The 25,272-nt window shown below is 37.1% G+C and overlaps 1 protein-coding gene across 10 annotated transcripts in view; it reads left to right on the top strand.

The window, feature by feature from the left end:
• Nucleotides 1-25,272, top strand: part of CHD6 (chromodomain helicase DNA binding protein 6) — a 197,470-nt gene that overhangs the window by 104,654 nt on the left and 67,544 nt on the right. For all 10 annotated transcript variants that reach the window (XR_006354944.1, XM_043987068.1, XM_043987070.1 and 7 more), the window contains 5 exons: nt 362-572; nt 7,130-7,325; nt 16,237-16,401; nt 20,760-20,939; nt 22,550-22,660. Coding sequence is in view for 9 of the 10 variants with exons in the window: in XM_043987068.1 (XP_043843003.1) it covers nt 362-572; nt 7,130-7,325; nt 16,237-16,401; nt 20,760-20,939; nt 22,550-22,660 (863 nt within the window). In the remaining variant the exon portion in view is untranslated. The remainder of the gene's footprint in view (nt 1-361; nt 573-7,129; nt 7,326-16,236; nt 16,402-20,759; nt 20,940-22,549; nt 22,661-25,272) is intronic.

The following is a 25,272-nucleotide window of genomic DNA, read 5'->3' on the forward strand; positions in this document are numbered from 1 at the left end:
TTCTGAGATCAAAAAAGGTTATAATAGAATTTCTTGTTATCTTTCTGTGAAGCATTTTTCATTCTCACAGGAAAGCTTAGGATGTGGCATCCAGAAAACTCTTACTAACTAATAAAGAGTCCTCGTGTAGGGAAAGGTGCTAGCCTGCAAGGTTGACCCTGCTGCTGCCCAGGTTGAATCTGTTCATTTTACTTGGATGCACAGCTCTAGAGGATTTGGGACTTGATACCTAGAAGTCATCTTTTCAGATATTGCTTTATTTTTCCCCTTTGGCTTTTGAACTGTTCTTTTCCAAGAAACAGACAATCTCTTTCATCCTGGTAATTTGTGCAAAGAATGGTTTTGTTCTTTTCCTTTTTAGGGGCAGAAGAGAAAATTCTGGAAGACTTCCGTAAAACACATAGTCCTGATTCTTTGGACTTTCAGCTGCAGGCCATGATTCAGGCAGCAGGCAAACTGGTGCTAATTGATAAACTGCTCCCCAAGCTCATTGCTGGTGGACATAAAGTGCTCATCTTCTCCCAGATGGTGCGTTGCCTTGACATACTAGAAGATTATCTCATCCAAAGACGGTGAGTAGTATCCTGAAAGAGCTGCGGGACAGGTACCGTTCACTCCCTTTCTTTTGTTCATTTGATCACAGAACGTACAAAATAGGATATGGAGTGAAATTAAGAGGATTTAAAGCTATTGAATAAATGAATAGAAGAAGGAATGAGAAAGCATCTGTTAAATACTCACTATGTGCCGAGCATTGTACTAGGCACAGGGGTACACGCAGAATTGTTCTCAGTGAGCTCATATCCTGACAGGGGAAAGCATATATGGGAGAATTGGGATGTAAGACATTTGGGAAGTCCCAGTGGTCCTAAGGCTACAAGGGTAGAATTAGGTGGTATTACATCTTCTTTTGTATCATGTTCATTGGTTAAAAAAAAAGTATACATTTCTGATGTTGAACCATTTGATAGTCAAGGACTTGAATGTTGAAGACTTTCTTTCCCCAGTCTTCAGTATTTGGAGCTACTGAGTACACAGCTTTTACAGAGGCATTTGTGAGGTTAAGTCTCTACCAGAGTTGCTCTTCTGACCAAACTGCAAACAGAGATCTAAGCAACAGTGCTATTTCTGGGGCTTTGGGGTTCAGGGTCCTGTGCTATCTCCACAGGGGTTCAAAGGGAATTGGTGGTCAAGGCAGTGGCAGTGGTTTGACCTACCTCAAACATCCGCACTCCTGTCTCTTCCTCAGGATACTTTGATGCTTGAGCTAGACTAGCTTCCCAGGTCCCTGTGTAATAGTTCATCAGCCACTGGTATTGCCTTGATGGCATGCCCTTCTCCATAAAGGTTGTTTCTTTGGGCAATGAAAAGGGATGATGAATTCAGAGAAACCTGGGAAGACCTGTATAAACTGATCTGGATGTAAAACAATTATAGATTAATTCACAGAACTATTATCAGCTATACATATGTTTGTGTGTATGTGTGTTTATTAACAGAGTAAAAGTTTCTTGAGTACATTTACCACATCTTATGTATCTTTGTGTTTAAAGGCAAACAAAAAGCTTTCTTTCTCATGTTATTATCCTTTGTGGCTTTCTGACTTGAGTATTTCCTATCATTAATACTACATGAGTTTGCTAAAACAACAAAACAAAGCAAAACACTAATTAGAATTCCCATTTAAACAAGGCCCTTTTATGTATATGACCTGAACTGATCTTCTTAGTTAACCCTGTGTTACAAACAGGGAAGAGATTTTATCCCCTTTTTACGGATAGAGAAACTAAGACTGAGAGAATCTGCCCATTTTTCACAAGGTGGTGGCACTGGTAATTGAATATTGGTCTTCTGATTCCAAGTCCAATACACTTTCTGCTTCTCACATTATAAAAAAAATAAAAGTTCGTGCAGTGAATCAGTTGATCTTCCTTATTTAAAAATGATTAACCCTTGGGGGCAACTAGGTGACACTTACTAGCTGTGTGACCCTGGGCAAGTCACTTAACCCCCATTGCCCCGAAAAAAAAAAATTAAAACGATTAACCCTGAATTACCAAATTGATGGGCTATATTAGCTCTTAAAACAAACAAACAAAACTCTGCACAGTATTGATAAAGAAGTATTAATTGCAGTTTTTTTCATACTAAATTAGACCTCAAGGTTTTTTTTTCTTCCTGTTTTGAGTTGAGTTCCCTCCTGTTTAATGTTGTACCAGACTTTGAGGCAAGTTTTAAGGAATACCAGAGGATCTGCCAATCACACAAGTAGTTTATTAAGCTTCTCCTCTGGGCCAGGTGCTGACCTACGTGCTAAGGATTCAAATACAAAAGTAAACAGTTGGGAGCAGCTAGGTGGTGCAGTGGATAGAGCACTGGCACTGGATTTAGGAGGACCTGAGTTCAGATTCAGCCTCAGAAACTTAACACTTACTAGCTTTGTGACCCTGGGCAAGTCACTTAACTCCAATTGCCTCACCAAAAAACAAAAAGTAAACAGTTGCTGCCTTCAGGAAACTTCCAGTATATAAGGGACTTACTTTAGCCATGTTTTTGAAATTTTTTAATTATGTGAGATTAGCAAGTTAGTAATTTTGACTTTTTTAGCATTAGAGAGGTTTTCTTTCCTAGTTTAGTGATCATGTCATGCTCATTGATGATTTCTTATCATCCTCAAAGGCTGTAAAAGTTAGCATCATATCCATGTTAATATCCATCTCAGGAATCTCTCTTAAGAATGCACCAAGGGTCCATTTAAAGTAACAGTAGATAATATAAAATACTTGGGAGTCTACTTGCCAAGACAAACCCAGGAACTCTATGAACACAACTACCAAACACTCTTCACACAAATCAAATCAGATCTAAATAATTGGAAAGATATCAATTGCTCATGGATAGGCAGAGCTAATATAGTAAAAATGACAATACTGCCTAAATTAATTTACTTATTCAGTGCCATACCAGTCAGACTACCTAAAAATTATTTTATGCAGCTAGAAAAAATAATAACAAAGTTCATCTGGAAAAACAAAAAATCAAGAATATCCAGGGAAATAATGAAAAAAAATTCACAGGAAGGTGGGTTAGCGGTACCAAACCTGGAGCTTTACTATAAAGCGGCAGTCATCAAAACTATCTGGTACTGGCTAAAAAATAGAGTGGTAGATCAGTGGAATAGGCTAGGCTCAGGAAATGCAGTAGTAAATGACACTAGTAATGTAGTGTTTGATAAACCCAAAGACTCCAGCTTCTGGGATAGGAACTCAGTATTTGACAAAAACTGCTGGGAAAACTGGAAGATAGTATGGCAGAAATTAGGCATAGACCAACATCTTACACCTTATACTAAAATAAGGTCAAAATGGATACACGATTTAGACGTAAGAGGTGATACCATAGGTAAATTAGGAGAGAAAGGAATAGTGTACCTATCAGATCTTTGGAAAGGAAAACAGTTTTTGACCAAACAAGAGATAGAGTATATTATAAAATGCAAAATGGATGATTTTGATTATATTAAATTAAAAAATTTCTGTACAAACAGAAGCAATGCATCCAAAATTAGAAGGGAGGCAGAAAGCTGGGAAACAATTTTTGAGGCCAGTACTTCTGATAAAGGCCTCATCTCTAAAATATATAGGGAACTAAATCAAATTTATAAGAATCCAAGTCATTCCCCAATTGAGAAATGGTCAAAGGATATGAACAGGCAGTTTTCTGATGAAGAATCCAAAGCTATCTATTCCCATATGAAAAAATGCTCTAAATCTCTAATGATTAGAGAGATGCAAATTAAAACAACTCTGAGGTACCACCTGACACCTATCAGATTGGCTAAAATGACAAAAAAAGAAGATAATAAATGTTGGAGAAGCTGTGGGAAAATTGGAATACTAATTCATTGTTGGTAGAGCTGTGAACTGATCCAACCATTCTGGAGAGCAATTTGGAATTATGCCCAAAGGGCGATAAAGCTGTGCATACCCTTTGACCCACTTTTTGATACCACTTTTGGGTCTTTTTCCCAAAGAGATCATGGAAGGGGGAAAGGGACCCACATGTACAAAAATATTTATAGCTGCTCTTAAGTGGTAGCAAGGAATTGGAAGTTGAGGGGGTGCCCATCAATTGGGGAATGGCTGGACAAGTTGTGGTATATGAATACAATGGAATACTATTGTGCTGTAAGAAATGATGAGCAGGAGGAGTTCAGAGAAACCTGGAGGGTCTTGAGTGAGCTGATGATGAGTGAGATGAGCAGAACCAGAAGAACATTGTACACAGTATCATCAACATTGAGTGTTGACCTACTGTGATGGACTATATTCTTGTCACCAATGCAATGGTACAGAAGAGTTCCAGGGAACTCATGATAGAAGAGGATCTCCAAATCCAGGGGAAAAAAAAAAAGAACTGTGGAGTATAGATACTGATTGAACCATACTATTTCTTTTGTTTTGGGTGCTGTTGTTTTTTTTCTATTTTGAGGTTTTGCATTACTGCTCTGATTTTTTCTCTTATAACAGAATTAATGCAGAATAGGATTAATGTTATTATGTGTATATGTGTGTGTGTGTGTGTGTGTGTGTGTGTGTGTGTGTGTGTGTGTGTGTGTATATATATATATATGTATATAGATATATAGATATAACCTATATCAGATTACCTGCTATCTAGGGGAGGGGGGGAGGGAGGGGAGGGAGAAAAATCTGAAATTGTAAAGCTTGTATAAACAAAAGTTGAGAACTATCTTTACATGTAATGGAAAAAATAAAATACCTTATATGTTAAAAAAAAAAAGAATGCACCAAGGGACTTAAGATTAATAAGCTATCCTTCATTTAAATATATTGTTCCAGGGGCAGCTAGGTGGTGCAGTGGATAAAGCACTGGCCCTGGATTCAGGAGGACCTGAGTTCAAATTAGGCCTCAGACAGTTGACACGTACTAGTTGTATGACCCTGGGCAAGTCACTTAACCCTCATTGCCCCATTTAAAAAAAAATTGTTCCCTAATATCTCTAAACCTTTTTTTAAGGTAATGTTTTCTGCTTTGACTGTCTCTTAGCATAATGGTTTTTAATAAGTTTAGTATCTATTTTGTGACATATTTGCTCTACATATTGTATTTTTTATTTTAGTGGATATCATTTAGTTTTTAATATACTGGGATTTGGTGACATTCTTGCTTATCCTGGCCCATACCATTTTGTAAGTTTTTAGTCAGTTCTCAGTTATATCCCCTTTCCACTTTTGTCTTTCCAGTCTGAAGAGTTTTAATCTTTTTATTCTGACCTCACATGAAGTTGTGCTACCCCATTAGTCATGTGATAATTTTAGCCACCATTCCCTGTGCCTTTTCCAATTCTTCTTTAAATTTCTTAAGATGCAGCTTCCAGAACTACACACAGAATTCTGGTTTAGATGCATCTTGACTTTGTACCAGAAGTAGAAGAAGGGAATAATGACTTCTGTTTTGATGCTGATTTCTTTCCTAAGGATGTCCAATATTGTGTTGGTCTTTTGGGCCAGAGAGATAAGTTAGACATGTATCTTAGGAGAATGTAGAATTATAAAGTCACAAAACATAATAAGTGGAATGGCCTTGAAAGGTCATTTATTCTAATTGCTCATTTAGTGTAAAAATCCTTTATAAAATCCTTGATCACATAGTGCCTGGGTTTGAATATTTCTTTGATAGAGTGTAAAGCCAGAACTAGCATAGGGCAAATGAGGCCTTGCCTCAAGGCCCCAACATGGGAGTGGGGGCACAGTCAGAGTTGTGACTACATTTAAAATATGTTCCTTTAGTAATAATATTTGTGTCTCTTACCATTTTCCTCAGCCAATTGCTCTTCATTGTGCTTTTGCCCTCTGGTTCATAGATTTTCATAGAGACATGATTTATTGACATGTAGTGCTATTTTTGCACATGTTCTGTTATATGTATTTATTTAGAACAAGGTATAGGAGCCCTTCCATTATGATTTCCATTCATGAACTCCTTTCTCATTCATCATTTTTTGTTAAAATTATACATTTACTTTGTTTCTGCTATCCATATTCTGGGCATTGCTTAACATCTTGAAGGCCATTTGTGTTCATCCTGTCTTCATTGGTATTTTTTCCAAAGAATTATTGAGAATTACCTTCACTGTTGATCTTCCCATTTTATATACCTGATGTCTTCCTGGAACCTGCTTTTAGAGTTTAATCTGATAAGTTTACAGTGATTCTTTTGCTGTTTGATAAGTAAGCTCATTAATCTTCAAAATTTGATTTGGATTATTTTTTATTAAATGCAGTGTCTCAGCCCAGCCCACCCCCTTTATCACATTGGTATTCATCTGTCGTTTTTCTACCCACCCACACAGCCTTAGAAAATCATCTACTCATATATCTTTGAAAAAATTTATCATCATTTGAAGACTTAGGGCATTTAGTATATACTTTCTTCTTAAATTATAAAGTGTATTAGGGTAACCAGGGACAACCTGATAATGACCAGCTCAATCTAAGTCACACAGTGAGGCATCTGAGTAGATCTTGAGTAAGGTCTTGGTAGGAAGTGATTATCATTTTCAAGCAACCATAAAAGGTGGTAGGGTTTTGTTTAATTATTTAAGTTTCATTGACCATGAATTTTTTTGCTTAATATTAAAAGTAGTTTCCTGAGATTGTGGTTGTTGCCTGACTCTTATGATCAGGTTTAAGTCACATCTTACTTTCCCTTAAAAGAAAAATTAAACTGAGACTTACATAAAATCAAGCCACTGAATATACTTGGGATTGACGTTGTTGTACAGCCTTTCTAAAGTAGATAAATATTACTTCAGTTCTTTTTACCTGCCCTCTTTCTAGTTTTGATACTAGTATTAGTTAATAACTGATGTTTCAGAGGAAGATATTGTTACCTAGTGTGATACTGGGTAATAACTGTTATATTTTACCAAAAAAAAAAAGATTTCTTTTTGGCTGTTGTGCTATTTGTGTACATATAGAAATATAAACTTTAAAGTCTTAACACAATAAATTTCCTTTGTTTTTAGCTTATTCTCCCTTTAAAATGTGCTTATTTTCTTAAATGCTTAAATTCTTAAATTCTTACTCTCTTTGGGTACCTCCAGGTACACATATGAACGGATCGACGGCCGAGTACGAGGAAACCTGCGCCAAGCTGCTATCGATCGTTTCTGTAAACCAGATTCAGATCGTTTTGTCTTTCTCCTGTGCACCCGAGCAGGAGGCCTTGGTATCAATCTCACTGCTGCTGACACTTGCATCATTTTTGATTCAGATTGGAACCCACAAAATGACCTGCAGGTAACTATACTGTAGATAAATATTCCCCATGGTTACCCCTAAAAATTCTATAAAATTAAGGTATTAGGCCCAAATTCTTGCTATAAAAAGGGTATTGCAGCGTAGTGTTTTAGTGAGCAGTAGCTATCTAGGTCAGTAGTTTCTGTCAGATAGGAAAATTTACAATGGAAACATTAACCTTTCCAACTAAATAAGATTTATTGCTTTCTTCTTTGAATTGCAGCATTAGTTCAAGTTGACTAATTTTTTTTTTAATCCATGATTTCATTGATGTGGTTACTCTTTCATCAACACAAATTCCAACACTTCCATAGATGATGCAGGGTGGCTGCAGTTGGAGTCAGGATCATTTGAGTTCAAACACTGCTTCAGACACTTACTAGTGGTATGGCTCTATCTAGACAAACCATATAACTTCTGTCTGCCTCAGTTTCCTTATCTATAAAAATGGAAGTGATAATAGCATTACCTTATAGTTTCTGTAAAGGTCAAACAAGTTGACATAAAGTGCTTTTTTCAAGTTCAAGTGCTATAGAAATGTGAGAAAGTAGTGGTTGTCATCATTTTCTGAGTCATCATAGATGACTATTTCATAAATGTGATCAAAAAAATTCATCACCTTCTGGCCAGTTTTCTGATAATGAAACTTGCAAAGCTTAACTAGAATCCTTAGACAGGAATTAGTTTTTTGTCAAGGCACATATTCAAAACCACTTCCATCTGGAAAGGACCTGTTAGAGCTCCTCTGGGAGAGCTTTCCTAAGAGCCCATAGTTACCTCCATGTTACAAGGAAGCATTGGAGTAGAACTTTGGGACAAGTTCATTAAAGCTTCCTCGAAAAAAATCTTTTGAAAATCAGTTGATGTTTACGTCAAAGTTGAGTTTTTCTTGTAAGCTGTCAGGGTTTTGAATTTGGTATCCAGATCCTTTCTGTTCTCCCAATTCTTACAACACCCAAATGGGGCAGCTTGGTGACTCAGTGAATAGAGCACTGGCCCTGAAGTTGGGAGGATCTGAGTTCAAATCTCACCTCAGCCGCTGGGCTGTGTGGCCCTGGGCAAGTCACTTAACCCCAATCGCCTTAAAGCATCCAGTACCACCTCCAGTCATCCTGATATATATATATATATATATATATATATATATATATATATATATATATATTTTGCCACTGGACCCAGAGGTTGGTGACCTTGCATAGCCCTCCTTCACTTAAATCCAGTTCACTGCAAGTCATGACATCACCTCCTGATGTCATGGTCCTCTTTGAGAATGAAGGACAAACAACAACAGCACCCAAATAAATTAGTGAAACCAATCACTGTTGCCTTCTGGGTCCTGATTTTTAAATATATTTTATTAATTCCTTTTGTTTTTATGTCACAGTCATGTCCAGATAAACAAACCCACCTTAATTACTGCATGAGTCCTCTCTTGTAACAGGCAATAACAGTTTTGCAAAACCAACAAATTGACTGCTTCAACAATATACATACATAGTGTTCCCTACCTATAGTTCCCTATCTCCTGGGACTTCCTCTTCTTTTCTCCAGAGCCAAAGTGGGTCATTACAAGCACTCAACAGTCAGCTTCATTTCATTGGTTTTTTTGTTTTGTTTGTTTATGTTATTATGATCATTGGTTTTTTTCTTTACTCTAAATAAACAATATTGCCAAGTGGATAAAGAGTTTGCCTTAGAGTTTAGAAATCCTACCCTTGACACATACTACTGTGTGACTTTGAACAACTCCTTTAATCATTCAATGATAATTCTTCTAATTTTTAACTGTTTATCCATTGGGGAATGGTCCTTAATAGTGCTGACTTCACACTGGGGCCTGCTCTCTCCTGACTGGTGACTCTCCTCCCTATTCTCCAATATTTGCCCACCTCCTTGCTTTCCAGCTCCATTTTATGTTTTGTCTTCCTCTGTTAGATAGAACATAAACTTTTTTTTTTTGGTGGAGCAATGAGGGTTAAGTGACTTGCCCAGGGTCACACAGCTAGTAAGTGTCAAGTGTCTGAGGCCAAATCTGAACTCAGGTCCTCCTGAATCCAGGGCTGGTGCTCTATCCACTGAGCCACCTAGCTGCCTCTGAATGTAAACTCTTGAGAAGAGAGACCATCTTTGCTTATATTATATTCCCAGAACTTAGTATAGTGCCTAGCTTATATGATATAGTAAGTTTTTGATAAATTATTTATCTGTCACAGCCCACTGTTAATATGCCTGCTAAGAAATGACAGTATAGAAGACTTTTGAGCTAGAGAGTAACATGATCAGAATAGTATTTTAGGAAGATTATTTTAACATTAGTAAAGATTAGAGAAGGGGGGAAACTGAAGGAATGGAGCAGTCCAGTTAGGTGATCAGGTTGTATCATGAAGGAAGAAATAGAAAGGAAAAAGATGAACCACCTGATAGAGGGTATAAACATCAGTGGAACTTGGTACAGGTTAAAATATAATGGGGAAGCTAGGTGGCTCAGTGGATAGAGCATCAGCCCTGCATTCAGGAGGACCTGAGTTCAAATTTGACCTCAGACACTTAACACTTACTAGCTGTGTGACCCTGGACAAGTCACTTAACCCCAATTGCCTCACCCCCCCCCAAAAAAAAATATATATATATATATATAAAACAATAAGATTTTAAGCCTAAGTAAATGAAAGAATGATAGTACCACTATAAGGAATAGGGTAATTGAAAAGGAAAATGGGACTGGGAAAGCACAGCAGAATAATTTTTATTTTAGACAGTTGAAGTTAGGGCAGGATTAGGAAAGTAGAAATATATAAAAAGAAGATGAAATTGTGGGAGTAGAGCTAGGGAGAAAGGTCAGGATTAGAAATTTAAGTTTTGGCAGTCTTCCCAATTACTGGACTCAAAAAAAAAGTTAAGATTGAATATAGGTAGGTATTAAGGCAGTTATTAGATGAAGTTCTAAGCCTTGGACATTGGTAAAATGTCAATATTTTAAGCAAAGAAGTTTGGAAAAATTATTATGCCTGGTGGTCAAGTACCATAGAATTTTAGAGTTGTTCAGCACCTTAGAAGTCACTTTTTAGTGGGTTTTTTTTTCGTCCTTGCTTAAAGACTACAAAAACATATCCACATACTGTGTCCTTGGGGTTTTAGCTACTTACTACCCCCTTTCAGTCATCTGTTATTCCCAAAGAGAAGTAATAATTTGCTATTTTGACATAAGTCGTTTGTTCTACTTCTAGAAATCATCTTAGTCATTTAACATAATCAAAAGATAGAATAATGAAGCTGTTGGATCATAGTGTTGTCTGTGACCCAGAGAAGAGTATACTGCATTAAATAAGGACTCCATGGCCATAGAAACAACTTTGTTTTGAAGACCCTAAGGGTTCAAGTTTAAAACAATCCAGAAGACTCAGGGGCTCTAATGACACCAAAGTAGTTTGTTTCTAAAGCTACTTCAATTAAGAGCAACCTTGGGAGATCTTAGAATTCTGTATACCAATTTGCAAAGCACTTTGTATACACATTAGCATATTCTGTCCTCTCAACAACTATGTAAGGTAAGTAAAGCAAGAACTTAAGGTACTAGGTGGCACAGTGGTTAGAGTGCCAGGCATGGAGTTAGGAAGACCTGAATTCAAATCTTACTAGCTGTGTGACCTTGGGCAAGTCACTTGACCCTGTTTGCCTCAGTTTCCTTATCTGTAAAATGAGCTAGAGAAGGAAATGTCAAACTATTCCAGTATCTCTGCCCAAAATGAAACAAACAAAAAAACCAAACCCAAATATTGGGACACAACTGAACAAAAACAAAAACGCAAGAACTATTTTTCTCATTCCACAGACAGAAGAAGCCTGAAGCTCAGAAGGGTTAAGTAATTTTTCCCAAATTGTGCAGCTTCTGAATGACAAAGCTAGGTCTTCACCAAATCAGATATTTTAGAATTAACAGGGACCTCTGCAGCAATCTAGTCCAACCTATACATGAAAAGAGTCCCCATATAGCATACCTGACTGGTTTGTTAGCATAGAATCTGTGCTTGGAGATATCCAGTGACAGGAAATATATTTATGTAGCTCTAATTGTTAGAAGGGTTTTCTGAACATTGAGCCTAAATTGCTGATTTCCACCTATTTGATCTCATTCTTTCCTCTGGTACCAAACAGAATAAATCTAATCCCAGTTCCCTGTGACAGCAATGTCAGAATAAGGCCAAGGAGGCTTTCTACTGATGTTGCTCCCGGGCCTTCAGATACTAAAAGGCAGCTAGCTCTCCATGGATTACCATTTCCAATATATCATCCTGCCTTTCTGTCCTAATCTCTGCTTACATGTGGTCTGTGTTTGTTCTCATGCCTGGTTCTGCCTGGTTAGGAGGTCCTGGAGAATCCCAGTGGGAGGGCCAGCCAGGGGTTCTTATTCACTCCAGAGCAGAACTTGAAGTGGCTCTGAGATGTCAAGGATTTGTTAGATCAACAGATGCATCTTGAAAAGATCTGATTTTCTAAGAGACATTATTCTTCCCGCATAGGTACCTTTCTATATATCCTCTTACCTCTCCCCCAGCTTTGCAGTTCCCTTTAACGTGTTGACTTCCCCCCCAGAGCATAAGCTTCTCAAGGGCAGAGGCTGTCTTCCTCTTTGCCTGGATTTGTACCTCCAGTGCTTAGCACAGTCCCTGCCATGTAGTAAGTGCTTAAGAAATGCTTCTTGCCCTGCCTCCGTCATTGGAGTGAGCCCAGAGATAAACCAACCGTGTATGTATGTATGTATGTATGTATGTATGTATGTATGTATATGCATGTGTATATATCATCCCCCCCCGCAAAAAAAAAATATATATATATAATATGTGTGGATGGATGGATGTATATGTATTATATATAATCCCCAAATATATATATGTATATCTTGTGTGTGTGTGTGTGTGCGTGTGTGTGTGCACGCGCTCATGTGCTTTACTGGAAAAATCAAATAAGGGTCATATCACAATCATAGCACTTTTACAATACTTTTCATAATTGATAGCAAATAGATGATTACTTGAGAATAGATTAAACTAGTACATTGTCTCTGATCCCATCTCACAAATTGAGTGCTACCTACGTCATAGTAACTGTGGTTAAGCAACAATAGATTTTGTTTAGTTCTTGCTTTAGTAGTTTGTCTCACACAGTGTATATACTCACATCGGAATTCATCTTGAGCTGTCATGCTGCAGTAGCTAACACTGGGAGTCAGAGGGGAAGTAGCTGTATAGGGCATTAAAGACATTAAAGGTATTAGAACCCAGTCTCAGGAACTGGCTAGCACCAAATATGTGGAAGATTACAGTTCGTGCTGAAGGGCCTAAGTAATATTATTGGATTTTCTGGATGATACAATGTAAAACTTTGCACATTACATCATTACCATATTGGTGAGCATATGTCTCCTTTTTTTATATCTGCCCTGATCCTGAACAATGTTAGCTCTGCTTGCATCTGTTATGGATTCCACATATACACAAGAGACACCTTGTTTGAAAAGAGCCTTTTAAAATGTATTTTATTCTACTAAATCATGGGTCAATGACTTTTTCAATTTTGGCAAGAATGGGGGGTGGGGACTGTAATCAATATACAATAAATTCTCTGACAGTTGTATAACTGAAGATGTTTTCTGCTGTAGAAAAGCATTTACAAACACTGTAGAGAATAATCCACCTTTCCCCTTTCCATATTCCCATCCCTCAGTGCAAGCATAGGCCATTCTTACAGAGATGAGAAAGTACATAGGGGTTGGTATTTACTGATGCTTTCTTGGTCTCCTTGTTTTACTAATAGTACTATGTGTTATCTGGGCCCAGAATAGAATTGGATGGAGGATGTAAGGCCAGATCTTACTTGGGAAATTTTGCAGCATTTGGAATGATCCCGTGTTGCTCCTTGCCATAAAAGTCTACCTTTGCAACAGCAGTATCCTCTCAGTGATGCTGCTTAGCAAAAAGAATCAAATACCATGAGTTCAGAAGAACTACAATTGCAAACAGTCCAAAAGCAATGGAAAGACACGTAGTTGGATATAAACATCTTGCAGGGTGTTGCCAATTATTATTTGTGAATATGAAGTAATATGACAACATCATGAAGGTTAAATATAACCAGAAAAAAACTAGACTTTCATATGGGGGGAAATAGATGAATGGAGTATTTCACTGATATTCCCAAGATATTTTAAAAATCAGGTAAAATCCTATAGCTTCTTAGGTGGATCCTTTGTAGAGGACTTATGGAAAGGTAGATAGGAATCACAGCATAAGGGGATGTGGAAGTGGTATGACCTACACAGAAAGAAGGACAGATCCAAGATACTGATGAAATCTAGAAACAGATCTTAATGCTGAGATGAAATTATGTAAAGCCTGCAGAGTGTGTGTGTGTGTGTGTGTGTGTGTGTGTAAGTGTAAGTGTAAAAGAATTTAAATTTTAGTTTCTTGCCTCAAAGGAGGAATTAGCTGATTCAGCTAGCAGTATCCTCTTACTCAACTTCATAGTCATAATCCCTTCTGAGAAGTGGCAAGCTCTTGACCTTCATTGTTGTGCAGTTTTGTAAAAGGGAGAAGCTTCTTTTTAGTTGGTATCCTGCCCTCCTCTTCTTTTGTGACCTATCTTTTCCTTCCTCAGATGTCTATTTCCCTTTGGCTTCCCCTTTACTTCTCAGAAATCCTTACTCGAGCCTGATATGAACTTGTGGGTCTGCCTTCTTCTATCAAAATCTGTGTTCCCAGTTATCTGTCATCTTGGTCTGATAAACAAATGCATCTTTGGATGTTGGGTTAATTGCATTTTAATATTAACTTTAAAGGGCAAGTCATTGACCAAAATAATGATTTTTAAAAATAAAATTTCAGGCACCGGGGTAGCTTAGAAGGAAAGATAAATTTGGAGAAATTCCCTCAAATCATGTCACATAAGCAGTTACCACCTCCACTGTGGCATAATCAAAGATTGGAAGAAGCAGTAGAAATTCTGACCTAAGTCACTGATTTTTCTCTGTTTTGCTCACCAATACCTGTTTTGAATATCATTGCCTCTTTCCCTTAGTCTTCTTCAGTAAAGAATTGGTGAATGATTCTGTACTGTACAATGAAAGAAAAATTATGAGCCTATGAATGTGTACAGGCAAGATTATTAGACCCATACTGGCATCTTAAAACTGTTCCAAGACCCCTCCATACTGATTTAAGTATATTTCTATTCTGCTTTGGGGTTCATGCGCTGAATTTATGCCATATTTCATAGACTCTCAGAACTAAAATGGACACTGGAGGTTATCTAGTTCAGTTCTCTTGTTAATGAGGAAACTATGACCCAAGGAAATTATCCTAGGATTCATTTCTTTTGTTTTTTCCTATTTCATTGCCATATCTTCAGATTTAGAAAACAGGTTCTGTAGAAGTCTTCTATAACTTTAGAGATATTTATTTTTTGGGCTATTCCTGCAATAGCAAATATGTCAAAATTTAAACATTCAAATAAATATTGTCTTTCCCTTTATTCAACAGTTTTTATTCAGAATGTCTCAGGAGTGTGTATAGGGCCAATTTGTAGGAAGAAAAGAAAATCAGTCTCATTGCTTTGCAAACATATCTTAGTTTTGACCAAAAGATTGCTACCCAATTTGACCACTTACTTTTTTTTATACCAGATCTGTCTCTGACTTTTGACTATTTCCAAAAATCAAATTACATTCATTGTAGTTTCTTTTTTTCAGTCTTTTGACTTTGTTTTAATATTTCTCATTGTCTTTATTTTTATTATTTTTTATTTTTTGCGGGGCAATGAGGGTTAAGTGACTTGCTCAGGGTCAAGTGACTTGCCCAGGGTCACAAATTACTTTCAAATGATGAAGCTTTGCTACCACTTAGCAAATTCCAAAGAATGTGCCTCAGTCCCTGGAAGCATTGCCAACAGCGAAATTCCCCAAAATATTTTGAGCAATAGGAGTACTGTTAGAATAAGCATATGGCCTTCCAGAGTGATTGCTTTGAGGGTTCAGCTTTAATTTAGCTGCCTATGTTGAGTTTTTTTTTTTAATGAGGCATATTCTACATTAAATAACTCCTTGTAGTAGAAAATACTGCTTCTGCCTGTTAAGTCAATAAGCATTTATTAAGCACCTACTGTGTGCTAGGTTCTGGGGATTGAATGCTAAAAATGGAACCATCTCTGCCTTTAGGAAGCTTGTAATCTACCAAGGAAAGCCAAATCTATATATATGATAAATGCAAATTATATATAAAGTTAAATCCAAGGTAATATGGAGTCAGCTTAGGCACTGATAGCTAACAAAGATCAGGAAAAAGCCTCAGCTAAGCTGTGAAATAAACTAGGGATTCTGAGGCAGAGATGAGGAAGGATTGTATTCCAAGCATAGGAAACAGTCTGTTAAAACAAGACAGGAGATGGGGAACATAAACTGTAATGTTAATTAAGGAAGAGCAAGGCCCCATTTTGGCGGATCTTAGAATGCATGACTATAAGTAATGTATAATATTAATTTGGAAAGATAGGTTGACCCCAGGCCATAAAGTTTTAATTGTCAAAGAGGAGTTTGTATTTTGTCCTAGAGGAATGAGAGACCCACTGTTGGAGCTTCTTGGGCAGGTGATTGATACAAATCATGCCTGGGCTTTAGGAATAACATTGCCTGTGTCTGGAGGATGGATGGGGAAGGGGAGAGACAATGTAGAAAGACCAGTTAGGAGGCTATAATCTAGGTGAGATACGATGAGGGCCAGAACCAGGAAACATAGTCATGTGAGTAAAAAAAAAAAAATGGGCTATATACAGATGTTGTGGAGATAAGAGCTACAAGACTTGGCAGTTAATCAGATAAGGGAATTAATGTGTTCTTTGGCTTTCTTAATTCCACCAGGCTCAAGCTCGCTGTCACCGAATAGGTCAAAGCAAGGCTGTGAAGGTCTATCGTCTCATTACTCGAAATTCCTATGAACGAGAAATGTTTGACAAAGCCAGCCTGAAGCTGGGGCTGGACAAAGCTGTCCTGCAGGACATTAATCGAAAGGGAAGCACAAATGGGGTGAGTGTAACCACTTATGCTTTCTGAATATGCTATACAGCTACACTGAGTATTACAGAATAATATGGACTTTTCTTGGTTGTGATCAGGATCTCAGTAAGTCTGGCTCCTTGGTTCTAGGTAAGTATTCACCTGCATCATTTAAAGCATTAGTAGTTCTATGTAGTCAATCCCTGTATTTCTTAAGCTTCATTTAAATTAGGGGCTTTTAACCTTTTTTATGAGGTAGCTAGGTGGTATAGTGGATAAAGAGTTGGGCCCAGAGTCAGGAAGACCTGAATTCAAGTCCAGCCTTAGATAGACAAATCACTTCATCTGTTTACCTTAGTTTCCTAATCTGTAAAAGGAAGATAATAATAGCACATAACTTCCCAGAGTGGTTGTGAGGGTGAAATGAAATAATACTTAAGTGCGTAGTACAGTAATGCCTCAAAATATATTCTGCAGCCACAGAACCCACAAAAGGACAGAGTGAAATAATTTTCCAGCCCAAGACAACCTAAAAGGTTGGCAGGAAAAGTCTGTCACACTGGGGTGAGAGTAGAGCTCAGTTAAGCACAGGTTTTGCTAGCACAGACCAGGCCCCAGTAAACCAGCAGTGGGTCTTGGGACATAATGCCAGAGTGAGAAGAATGACTAACACACCAGAACTTGTGGCTGTAGAGGAGCAAGAACCCTGTTCAGAGTTCCAGAGTGGAAAGAATGCTGGTAGTTACTCACCCACCAGAACACATGCAAGGAGAGCAGTGACCACATCTCTCCTTAGATCATACTACCTTGGAAGAACTGAAAACTTAAAGATGACTCCCTGCTGAAGTAGCTCAGCAGCAGTGAGAAAGACCTCAAACTTAAGGCAGTGCCCCCTCCACTCCAGGAGCAGAGACTGACTTTAACATAGTGTTAAAAATCAGTAGGCTTGGGGGCAGCTAGGTGGTGCAGTGGATAAATCACTGGCCCTGGATTCAGGTGGACCTGAGTTCAAATCAGGTCTCAGACACTTGACACTAGCTGTGTGACCCTGGGCAAGTCACTTAACCCTCATTGCCCAGTCCAAAAAAAAAAGTCAATAGGCTGGGAAAACAAAGAAACAACAGAAGAAGACAACAACGACAAAGTTGCTACATCTAAAGTGTTGAAGAAAAATGTGAATTGGTCTCAGGCCCAACAGAAATTCCTGGAAGAGCTCAAAAAGGATTTGAAAAATTAACTCAAAGAGGTTGAGAGAAAATTGGGGGAAAAAATGAGAGTGATGCAAGAAGATCATGGGGGCGGGGAGTAGAAAGCTTGGCAAAGAAGGCACCAAAAAAAATACTGAAGAAAATAATATCTAAAAAAAACCGAATAGGCCAAATGGTAAAAGAGGTACAAAAATTCACTGAAGAAAAGAGCTCCTTTAAAATTAGAACTGGCCAAATGGAAAAGGAGATACAAAAACTCACTGAAGAAAATAATTCCTTAAAAATTAGGCTTGGGCAAGTGGAATCTAATGATTTTATTAGACATCAAGAAACAATAAAACAAAATCAAAATACTAAGAATAAGAATATAGTAGAAAATGTGAAATATCCCATTGGAAAAACAACTGACCTAGAAAATAGATCCAGGAGAGAGAATTTTAAAATTACTGGATTATCTGAAAGCCATGATCAAAAAACCCCAAAAAACTGGACATCATCTTTCAAGAAATTATCATGGAAAACTGCCCTGAATTCTAGAAACAGAGGGTAAAATAGAAATTGAAAGAATCCATCTGTATCACCTCCTGAAAGAGATCCCAAAATGAAAGTTCTCAAGAATATTATAGCCAAATCCCAGAGCTCCCAGGTCAAGGAGAAAATATTGCAAGCAGCCAGAAAGAAACAATTCAGATAACATGGAACCACAGTCAGGATAACATGAGATTTAGCAGCTTTTCTACATTAAAGGATCAGAGGGCTTAGAAGATAATATTCCACAGGGCAAGGAGCAAGAATTACAACCAAGAATCACCTACCCAGCAAAACTGACCATAATCCTTCAGGGGGAAAGATGGATATTTAATGAACTAGATAATTCCAAACATTCCTGATAAAAAGACCAGAGATGAATTTTTTTTAATGACTTTCAAATACACGGCTCAAAAGAAGCATAAAAAAGTAAACAGCAAAGAGAAATCATAATGCTTATAACTCCAAGAATTATCTGATTATTAGGACAGTTAGGAGTATACATAGATAGAGATCATTGATGTGAGTTGAATATGATGAGATGATATCTAAAAACATAATATTGGGGTAAGAAAGAGGAATGCAATAGGAGAAGAGGAAAGTGAGAAATAGAATGGAGTAAATCATCTCACATAAAAGAGGTGCAAAAGAGATTTTACAGTGTTACAATAGTGAGAATTAGTTAAGAAAGGAGACCCTGTCTAAAAAATTTAGTAAGTGATTTTTTTCCCCAATTACATGTAAAAACAATTTCTAACATCCATTTTTAAAACTTTGAGTTCCAGGGCAGTTAGGTGGTGTAGTGGGTAGAGCACTGGCTCTGGATTCAGGAGGACCTGAGTTTAAATCTGGCCTCAGACACTTTATACTTACTAGCTGTGTGACCCTAGGCAAGTCACTTAACCCCAATTGCCTCATCAAAAAAACAAACCAAAAAACCCCAAAACTTTGAGTTCCAAATTCTCTCCCTTCCTCCCCACCCCCTTTTGAGTAGGCAAGTAATGCAATGTAAGTTATACAAAACATTTCCATATTAGTCATGTTGGGGAAAAAACATAGGTTAAAAAAAACCTCAAGAAAAATAAAGTAAAAAAAAAAAAGTATACTTCAATCTGTATTCAGACACCATCGGTTCTTTCTTTGGGGATGGATAACATTTTTCATCATAAGTCAGGAGAGCCTTTTTTTTTAATACAAAAATTGACATAACTTCTAAAACTTAGCCTTCCTAGTCCACAGTTTCCTCATCTGTAAGATGAGATATTTTTTTTTAATTAATGAGATATTTTATTTTTTCCATTACATGTAAAGATAGTTCTCAACTTTTTTGTTTATAAATGCTTTACAATTTCAGATTTTTCTCCCTCCCTCCCCCTTCCCCTAGACAGCAGGTAATCTGGTATAGGTTATATCTATATATCTCTATACGTATACATATAGATATAGATATATATACACACACACATATATATATATATATACACATAATAACATTAATCCTATTTCTGCATTAATCCTGTTACAAGAGAAAGAATCAGAGCAGTGATGCGAAACCTCAAAATAGAGAGAAAAAAACCAAAACAACAGCACCCAAAACAAAAGAAATAATATGGTTCAATCAGCATCTATACTCCACAGTTCTTTCTTTTTTTTTTTCTTGGATTTGGAGATCCTCTTCTATCATGAGTTCCCTGGAACTCTTCTGTACCATTGCATTGGTGAGAAGAATATAGTCCATCACAGTAGGTCAACACTCAATGTTGATGATACTGTGTACAATGTTCTTCTGGTTCTGCTCATCTCACTCATGTAAGATGAGATTTGACTCAGTGACCTCTCAGGTCTCTTCCCAGCTCTGAATCTATCATCCTAATGGTCTTATCAATGTACTTTTTTTGTATAAATCACCCTTTGCTGGTTCATGTAACACATCTGGACATTTTAAAATCCTATATATTTTTTCTAGTTACATGTAAATATTTTTAACATTCATTATTAAAAATTTTGAGTTTTAAACTTTGCCCCTCTCTCCCATCCCCCGTCATTGAGAAGGCAAACAATTTGATATAGGTTATACATGTGCAGTTGTACAAAACCTACGTCTATATTATGTTATAAAAGAAAATTCAGACAAAAAGAACAGCAGGAAATATAAAGTAAAAAAAGTTTTGGTCTGCATTCATACTCCATCTGTTCTTTCTCTAGAAGTGGATAACATTTTTCATTATGAGTCCTTCAGAATTGTCTTGAATCATTTTACTGCTGAGAATAGCCAAGTCTGTCATAGTTGATCATCATACAATATTGCTGTTATTGTGTACTATGTTCTGGTTCTGTTCACTTCACTTTGCATCACTTCATATAAGTCTCTCCCATCTGGACATTTTTTAAGGATATTGTCAAACTGAAGAAATCAAAATGCCAATTCCGACCTTTTCAGGAATGTATTATGAATTTTCTTTTTTTTTAGTAATTTTATGATATTTGACAATAACTCAGATCCCCTGAAGCATGGGGCATTGTGTCATAGTCAGAACTTGTGTATATCACAAGTTCATAATTGAAATGATTGTGCAAAAACTTAATTCCTTTAAAAGGGTGCTTTTTCTTTTCACTTTAGTAAATGCCTTTCTTCTTTTTTTTTCTGTTTAGGTACAGCAGCTCACAAAGATAGAGGTGGAGGACTTGCTTCGTAAAGGGGCTTATGGAGCCTTAATGGATGAAGAAGATGAAGGTTCCAAATTTTGTGAAGAAGATATAGATCAGATCCTACAAAGAAGAACTCACACCATCACCATCCAGTCCGAAGGAAAGGGATCTACCTTTGCCAAGGTACAAGGCTTTCTTGCTAATCACCTAATTCCTCTCCTGTCCACTTGCCACTAGTCTTCTCTGGCTTGGGAATTTTTTTCTTTGGTGTTTACCAGCCAGGGTTCTGGTTCTCTAAACCTAAATGCACACAAAAAAGTATTGGAGTCTATATGAAGGTGTGTGGTTATACATAACTCATTTCAACCACAGCTCATTTCAAATTTCTGTTTCTTATGCAGTAGCAAAATGTAGTATCATAGACAAGAAGAACATTTCAAACTAAAGTTTTGTGTTCAAAACATCAAATATCTTGGTGTTATGGGTCATTGATATAGTCTAGCAGGGGGACAGTTGAATCATGAAATATCATATGAATGAGTATTTCTTGATTAATATCTAAGAATGGAAATTCTTTTGGACAGTTGAGTTCTAAAAATAATGAAGATTTGTATTGTATATATTCTTAATTCCATGGGAATGGAGATTTTGCCTGAGATGATGATATTGACATGATAATAACTTATATTTTTAAAGTTCTTTATATACATTTTCTCAAATGATCATCACAACATTTCTTATGAGGCAGGTGTTACATTTCCCATTTCACAGATAAGGAACTAGACTTAGCAATGTTAACTGACTTGCTCACCTGCCAGGTATGTGACAGAGACCAGACTTGAACCCAGGTTTTCTGACTTGTATCTCAGTGCTTTTTATACAATAGCAAGATAACTTCTCAGCTTTGTGTAGCTGTCCAGATCCCCATTTTTCTGTAACCCAAAGGAAAGAGCCCTTTCCTCTTAACAGTTTTAGATTTCTTATTTTTTATCAGGATACCTTGTGTTTTAATTTATCAAGGAAATGATAGTAATGCTTTTCAGTGAATATAGAAGCCAAGTAGGCTCTACCCTTTTGCAAGGTTATTGCCTCTGGATAGCAGCTGTCTTATTTTCTTTTTTTTCTTTCTTTTTTTTTTAAGTGAGGCAATTGGGGTTAAGTGACTTGCCCAGGGTCACACAGCTAGTAAGTGTTAAGTGTCTGAGGTCGGATTTGAACTCAGGTACTCCTGACTCCAGGGCCGGTGCACTATCCACTGCGCCATCTAGCTGCCCCTGTCTTATTTTCTTTTTGTGAGTAGCCAGGTGGCTCAGTGGATAGAGTACCAGGCCTGAAGTCAGGAAGACTTAGGTTACTGAGTTCAAATCTGGCTTTGTACAGTTACTGTCTTTGTGACCCAGGACAAGTCACTTTACCCTGTTTACCTCAGTTCCATGTCTATAAAATGAGGTAGAGAAGGAAATGGCAAACCACTCCAGTATCTTTACCAAGAAAACCCCAGATGGGTTCGTGAAGAGTCATACATGAACAACAGCAACAGAAATGGGTTTTTTTTCCTATTTGAAAAGTGATGGGTTGAATTTGAACTTCCAAATTTGAGTTACCATTCAGTCTATGAATCAAAATAAAGTTTTTTTTTTTTACTCTGGCTTTTAATAAGTGAATAGGCTTAAGCTCATCTGTGAAATTCTATTGAAAGTTTTTGTTTTGAATGTGTGTGAAATAACTTGAGTATGTTACTATTTCATGTTCTTTGATTGCAGTTTGTTGATTTACTTTTATTTTCTTCACAGGCTAGCTTTGTGGCTTCAGGGAATAGGACTGACATTTCCTTAGATGACCCCAACTTTTGGCAGAAATGGGCTAAAATAGCTGAACTGGACACTGATGCAAAGAATGAGAAGGTAGAGGATCAAATATATTTTTATTTATATTTGTGCATTTCTATATTGTCAGGAAAAAAGTGTACCCACAACTCAGATAACTATGGGAATTTCAAATCAGAATTTTAGTGCCAAAAGAGAACTTCAGTGATCATGTGGTTCATAACACCTATTCTCCCCCCGGCCAGGTACTTTTAATTGGTATCTTGTGTCTCAGTTTTTAAAGTTTACATTTTTAAATAAAAGTTCATTCTTTAAAGTTTACCTTTTTGAATAAAGTTTAGTTATCAGTTTTTAAAAGTTAAGTTTAAGTTTTAGCTTAGTTTATTTGATGAACAAAAATGACCTTTATATTTTAATATTCAATAAATGTTCTCCTTTAAAAAAAAATCCATGTGTATACACCCTAATGAAATGTTCTGTGCATGCCTTTGTTTATGGTTGAAGAAATTAAGTCCCAGAGAAGCTAAATGACTTGCCCTAGGTCTTAAGTCCAGGTCTTCTCTTTCCCAGCTCAATGTTCTTTACATTTTACCCCCACAATGTGTCCTACCCAAATACAACTACAATCAGAGTATTACTCAAGATTCCAAGAGGGTATCACAGCTGCCCACCTTTCCGTTTTCAGGTCCCTGAAAGGTGAAAAGATTTACACAGATTACCTAAAATACAGTTCCAGGTGTTCATTCATCTGATAGAGAGCTGAATTTCTTGAAGTGGAAAAAATGCAAGAAAGCCACTTCTCTTCGGTCATGAAATTAAAGCTGTAGAGTTTAAAGTGATCTTGGAGACCATCTGGTCCAATGTTTTCATTTTGCAAATGAGAAAACAAAGACCTAAAGCTACTAAATGACTTGTCCGAGGTCCAAGGGGGACAGTAAATGGCAGGGCTGGAATTTGAACCCATAGCCCATGTGCTTTTTCATTGTGCTCTGCTGCCTTTGAATAATGTTGAGGTTGACATAACCAGCCACCCAATGACTAGCACCCCTCTGAAAATATCTGCTTTGGGGAAGGAAAGGTGTATAGAAAAAGTGTGGGATTCTCTTTATAGCTTAACCCTGTGGTAGAAGTTTTCCAAGAGCTGCATTCAGGTGGATAACATAGTTAGCAAAGATATATTTTCAATATAATTTTTTTTATTTGCAGTTTTGTTATACTCACATAGACTGCATCTGTTTTCAAGTAATTTTATAGTTGAAGAGTTTTATTGCTACCGTCTAGCTTATTACCTGATTTTTTTTCTTTCTCACCAATCACTGTGATCAAACTAAATTCCTCATTTGGGTCAGGGGACATACAACACTAAGGAAATAGGACAGGGGTCTCCAGAGCTCACAACTAAGCCCATGGAAAAAGAAAATGCCCCAGGAGGAGCTTATGAACTATTGCTACCTGTCCTAGATGGCCTAGTAGCTTGCCCTTCATTGCTATTTGACATAGTCACTTAGAGTTTTCATGATGTAGTAAATTCTTCTCAGCTTTTTAAAGGGGAACCAGGAATGCATGTTTGTCCCAAGGGCCATAATTTAGTAAATACTACTCTCCTGATAATGATATGGAAGACTTTGCACCTCAGAGGTCAACTAATCCAACCCCTCTCCCAGCTATGAAGAACTAACTCCCTTCTTTACAAATATCTCTGAGAGAAGATCAACTAGTCCCTGCTTTCACACCTACTGTGACAGAGAGCTCACTGCAAAAATTAGGGTAGTGCATCAAGTAATGAGTTATGGAAAAGATTCAGGAGGAGGTTCAGCCCTTTTCTTTCTGTATATTAGTATTTATAAAATCTCTGTCCCTTACTTTATCAACTCACCTTAAATATAGTACACAGAGACAAACCTTCTTATACCTTGAAATATCCCTATCTACATCCACAACTGAGTCCATTAGACCCTTTCTGGACACATGAGAGAACTCCCTCCCTATACCCAGCCACCAGAAATCTCAGCCACCTGTTCATAGGACCTCCAGAATTATTCTAATCTAGTCTCCTTTCACCAAAGAAATGCACTTGAAATTTTCTATTATTAGGGATTTTTAAGAACTCTATTAAAGTCTTTAAAATATATAAAAGTAATTCACATTTACTCTGAGATTTACAAAGCACTTTCCTCACCACGGTACTATGAAGCAGGGCAAGTACAATCACATTTTCCTGAGAGTGAAACTAAGTCTCAGCAAAGAGAAATTACTTGCCTGGGGTCACACAGTTTGTAAGGGTGTTCTGGCTCCAATTCCGACATTATTTCCATTCCGCTGTGTGTGTTGCCTCCTTACTAAACTCACCTGTTGTTTTATAGTCAAGTTCCTCTCTCTTTGACATGGGGAGGAAAAAAACTTTTATGTCCTTAGTGACATGAAGCAAGACTTTTAGACCAGTATAAACAGTTTTGTTGTCCATATCTCAGTTGGTTTTAGCCATTGAGACCAGCATGGAAGACATTACAGGAACCAAGAGGGAAGATCTGAGCTATAGATGATGGGGATAGGAAAGTCATGCTGGCTGACCCTGAAGAAAAAATGTTTTTGAGGAAAATGGCCTTTGAAGCTATATCAATAGGTGAAATCCTGGAGCTAGAAAGAATATTTATGTTAAAGACTTTTATTATTATTATCATTGGAAAATG

This window comes from Dromiciops gliroides, chromosome 2 (assembly GCF_019393635.1).
Source record: "Dromiciops gliroides isolate mDroGli1 chromosome 2, mDroGli1.pri, whole genome shotgun sequence".
NCBI lineage: Eukaryota > Metazoa > Chordata > Mammalia > Microbiotheria > Microbiotheriidae > Dromiciops > Dromiciops gliroides.